General features: G+C 35.8%; 1 protein-coding gene across 1 annotated transcript in view; it reads right to left on the reverse strand.

Annotated features, from left to right (window-relative positions):
- Nucleotides 1-405: 405 nt before the first annotated feature.
- Nucleotides 406-5,239, reverse strand: part of LOC108790287 (gamma-aminobutyric acid receptor subunit alpha-6-like) — a gene marked incomplete at its 5' end in the record, with an annotated part of 23,144 nt that continues 18,310 nt past the window's right edge. The window contains one exon of the mRNA XM_018560513.1: nt 406-740. Within this exon, the coding sequence (XP_018416015.1) occupies nt 447-740 (294 nt within the window). The remainder of the gene's footprint in view (nt 741-5,239) is intronic.

The raw sequence follows: 5,239 nt of genomic DNA on the forward strand, positions 1-5,239 counted from the left end.
GAGCCAGCTGTCAGTCAATAGCCCGCTATACACTGAGTTTTGGTTCAATGGAGGACATTAGTGTATGTCCTTGTGTGACCCTGAAGAGAACTATGGCCAAAACGGGTAAGGCCATAGTTCTCTTTTAAGTGTTTCCTAGCAGCCCATCATAGGTTTCCTAAACAGTAGCATTAATATACCTTCATTATTTTACCTATGAATCTAAAAGGATAACTTAAACAATGCACATTTATGGACCAGGACTAAAAAACAATTTTACGCAATTTAATATAATTTTACGTTTGGTTATTTAATACAGATATGCAAACAGCATTGCACATAATTGCATTTGGCTAATTACATTAAAACAGCTGTTAATAGTGTGCCTATTTTAATGATACAGTATTTAATTTGAAATGCCAGTCACACATAAGAGTTGCTCACCATTTCTTTCTTTCTCTAAAACTTCAAATACGGCGATTTAACTCCATTGTGTCTTTGGAGAGATAGACCACCCAGTATACTAAATTAAATCCTGCAAATGCCAAAGGAAAGAGTATTCTGGCATACTGGTCTATTTTACTAGTTCCACTATGAGGACTTGATGAGATTCCAAGTTGTGTGAGGTCTGCAGCAGGAACATCAGTCTGTTGACAATATGTTGCTCCATAGGGTGGTACATTGTCTTCAAGTGATACATCGCCTTGAGAGATTGCCATTGAGTTAATTCTTTTCTTTAAGTTGCAGTTGGAATCAGAATGCTGCAAACATAAAATAGTTTAAAACAACCATAACTATCTTTTAAACTTAAGATACAAAATTATATAATAAGAAGTAGTTTAATAGATGCATATGAATTACTATTTACATGTATTTTTACATGTTTATAACATTTTTAGGGGTTTATAATGAAAATTTTTTTTACAGATACACATTTAAAGCAAATACATCCATGATACAGTACTTGCACAGCCTGCTGGGCGTCACTAGTGCAACTAGTCTGCACTTATTTGTCTGTTTCTGCACGCTGAAGGTCTAGATGGACATAATCTCTGCTATGACAGGAGTAGAATAAGTTACTCAGCTAAATATTTTACCTGTGTGCAATCTGATATTTTGCCATTCAGCTCTTTATTAACAGCATTAATATAAAATAGTTATCTGAAACCCTGTAGTACTAGACTTGCACTGGAGAACTCGACTCATAGAACATTTCTTATTTATCTGGTTAAATACAAAATATAGAAAATCTAAAATTTTCCTTTCATTATACAAATGCACACATCAACATGCAGCATAATGCACGTTGACACATCAAAACACATATAAATGCATCACAATGCGCATCAAGGCTTGGGTGGTGCATTGTATATTAATGCACTTTAAAAAAGAATTGTCCCTCATGCCTGTTCCCTTATTTCACATTGCCAACTATTCTAAGCAATAAAAGCTGTCTATAGAGTCCTATATATAAACCCACTCCACAAAAATACCTATACAAGTAAGAAATATTAAAAGAAATAAAAAATATTTTAGGTGTGAATGGGAACACATAACAAACATAAAATTGGGATATTTCAAATATTTACAAGGGTGGAAATACACTTTAAAGTAAAACCGATTGATTGGTTTTCAGGTTCATGCAAAGTTCATTATTGTAGAATAGTATGAGGAAGGGAAGGAGTAATGTGTATTTGTTTTGTATTAAAGATTTATTTAAAAAGCAACATTTTAACATCTTTTGAAGGTGCATTTTTTTTGCAAGTACTTGACCCGTACAATGGGTGAGTGAGTAACAAATGTTGTGCCCCAACCAAAACAAGTGCAATCATGCATCTGCCTCTTCCTGAAAGTGTCCTTCTGCACTTGGCTCATGTTTTCAGAGGGTCCTGATTTTTTTTCCAATTTATCAGCTACATGCTAAAGGACAAAAAGACTGTTATCAACATAATATTTTCTTTATCCCTCTTGCCCTGTGCTTACCAGGCAGCATTCTTGGTTTGCCAGATTTGTATTTTTTTGGTGTATATATACATTGTTTGCTTTGTTTTGCATAATGCATATAGATGTAAAATAGATCACCTTGCAGTAAATAATGTTATTAGTGTGTGGTATTTAAACACATTGTTTCTGTTTCTAGTTTGTAATTATATAGCTACATGGGGCACCTTTGCAACTTGCTTTGCAATGGTACACCAATAGTTGTGCCAGCATGTTTTATCTTACAATGCAAGTCTGAGTTGGCAGACTAACCGGAAACAATGCTCTGCCTGGCTGATATCTTATCTCAGCAGTTGTTCATCAGACCTGGGAGACATTAAAAACACATTTGAAACACATGATAAACAAACATAGGGGTTTATTCACGAAGCAGCCGAAGGATCTAACCGTAGCTTCGGCCGATCCTTCGGCTAGCTTCGGCCCCAGGACCCCTTTGGTTCAGTAGAACCGAAGGGCTGCTGTACGGGCTATTCACCATAGCCCATACAGCTCCCGACCGTACCGGCCTGAAGTGAATAGCCGAACAGCATTCGGCTCACTTTGCTTTAGGTCGGTCTACGGCAGCTGAGTGAATACACCTCATAGTTGGGCACAGTAATAACCCTTTTTTCTCTGGTCAGCTGCAAGATCCCCATATTCCTAGTTGACTATGAAAAATATTAGAATAGCTTAAACTTTTAACCCCTTCATGACGGGAGACATACAGTGTACGTCCCGGCACTTTGTGCCTATATGACTGGCCACGTACACTGTACGTGACGAGTTATATCAGGCTTTGTAAAGCTGGTACCGTAACAGCTGATTCTCAGCTGTTACCAGTCATTAATGAATGCCTCAGTATTGAGGCATTCATTCGTGAAATAATTAAGCTTTTTGTAAAAGCTTCTTCCTTTCATTACTGAAAGAATGAAGCCGTTACATGCAAATACAGGATCGCAATTTGCGATCCTGTAGTTGACAGCTGAAAATAGCGGAGAGGTAGCAGTGACTCACCTCTCTGCTATTTGTTTTGACAGCTCGAGAGCCCGATGTTTAGATACATTTCACTCAAAAGATACAATGTATATCTTTTGAGTGAAATGTATCAGTTCTGATTGTCTAGGCACGATCAAAGAGCTTTTAGTGAGATCTGAATCTGACTAAAGTCAGTATCAGTCTCTAAGGTTATTATTAGCTGTTCCTAAGTTTGGAACAGCCTAATAGCCAAAAATGTTTTAAAAAAATGTTAATTTATCAAGCAGTCATAGTGACTGCTTGATATAAACTGACAAGAAAAAAATACGTTTAAAAAAAAAAAATTTTTTACAAAGTGTAAAAAAATTAAATAAAGTGTAAAACAAAATTAGGAAAATAGAAATTATATATAAATATATATTTTATACTATAATTAATATAAAAAATTCTTTAAAAAATAATAATAATCAAAACATATGAAACAAAAGTGTTTTCTTCTAGTTTTTTTCTTCATTTTTTTATTTTATTCAAACTAAGTGAGGGGTTAGGTACACATATGTGATATAATTATATAGCCCTATCTGTCCTCTAAAAAACAATATATAATATGTGTGGGTACATTTAGTAAGAAAGTATATTACTGCTGTGGAAGAATCACACAGCAAAAATGTAAAAAGTGTGTCAGTCATTTATGAACAGAAACTGAAAACTAGCTCAGTCATGAAGGGGTTAAAGATCTTTTCACTGGCAGAGATCATGCTTATTTTAGGTAAGTGCATATATACTGTAGAAGTTTAGTACTTGAAGTGAAATGCTTGTGCCAGTGCATGTAAAACCCTTTCATGCCAGCTGTTGTTACTAGTTAGCAGCAGTTAGTATTTTCAAAATCGATTCTCTACTTGTTAATAGCCATGCGTTATACTAGATCGTAAGCCTAGACAACAAATAGACATAATGCATTATTATTTCCATATGATGCAATTGGAACAATGCATATAATACATTAAAGTAGTAAATACACTTTAGTTGCAAGCAATGTACATCAGCTGATATTGGCAGAGTTTGCTGGTTTATTAAAAAAAATTATTTCAAATATTGAAATGCATGCTAATAGAAAGCATTATGTTTAATGCTAACACATCTTTAAAGCCAAATCATAGTTACCAATAACATGCTCAATGAGAAACAAAATGTCTCTCTAATGATGTGGCTACATTTGTTCCAGGTCTAACTGCAATTTTCTAATGTGACTGTTGATGATTAATTGTTCTGTTTGGCAGACCAAAATAGTGTTTTCCAAACCTCATTATTTTTTATTATGATTTGCCATGCTTGGACCCACAACCGTCTGTGGTCCATAGCGTTATTCCTTTTTTTATAGACTGTAATGGTGATAGAGCATTTGGCATGATTGGTAAGTTGATTCAATGAAATGGGATTTTATCCAGTATCATCTGAATCACTGGCTCAGCCAGCAAATACTGTTACAATATTTTAGGAACTTATAGAATTTTCATGGCAGACAAAAGATCAAGTTGAGATTATCATTAAGTATCATGTAGAATTTCTAGATCATGTATAAATATGTACATGCTACAAATACATATGCCATTTATTGGTCAGAATTATCATTAGTGTTTTTTAGGGATGCACCGATATATCGGGCGCCGAAGCTAAATGCCGAAAGTGCCATTTCCCTGCTGATACATTGGCACATCCCTGCTTTCTTTCCTCCCCGCTGTGACAGACAGCTGAGCGCTGTGGGAGGAGAGCGCTGTGAGCGACCGGCGTCTCTCCTCCCACACCGCTCAGCCTCCTGTCACAGTCCGAAAGAGCGGTGTGTGGGCGGAGATAGCATACGCTGTCACAGGAGGCTGAGCTCCTCCCGCACCGCTCGCTCAGCCTCCTGTGACAGCTGTCAGAAAGGAGAGCCAATCCAAACACTCAGCGATCTGTGAACGCTGAGTGTTTGTACATAATTGAGGACATGGTATGTTTACTATATCCTCAATTATGAATGCATGGGAAGTGATCTACATCACCTCCTGTTCATTCATGATTGTGGTTATAGTAAACATACTCTGTCCTCAAGTTATGAATGAACAGGAACACTCAGTATAGATGATTCCTGTTCATTTATAACAGGGGCTGCAGAAAAAGAGATTGAGGACTGTGTTAGGGGACTCTGTTTAGACCCCTAATAATTCCCCAAAGCCCCTAAAAGTAAAGTAAAACATAAAACTATTTAATAAAAAATTAATGAATAAAATAAAATAAATAAATATAAAAAATAAAAGTTTATAAA

This window comes from Nanorana parkeri, unplaced genomic scaffold (genome assembly GCF_000935625.1).
Source record: "Nanorana parkeri isolate BGI_ZX_2015 unplaced genomic scaffold, ASM93562v1 scaffold461, whole genome shotgun sequence".
Classification (NCBI taxonomy): domain Eukaryota; kingdom Metazoa; phylum Chordata; class Amphibia; order Anura; family Dicroglossidae; genus Nanorana; species Nanorana parkeri.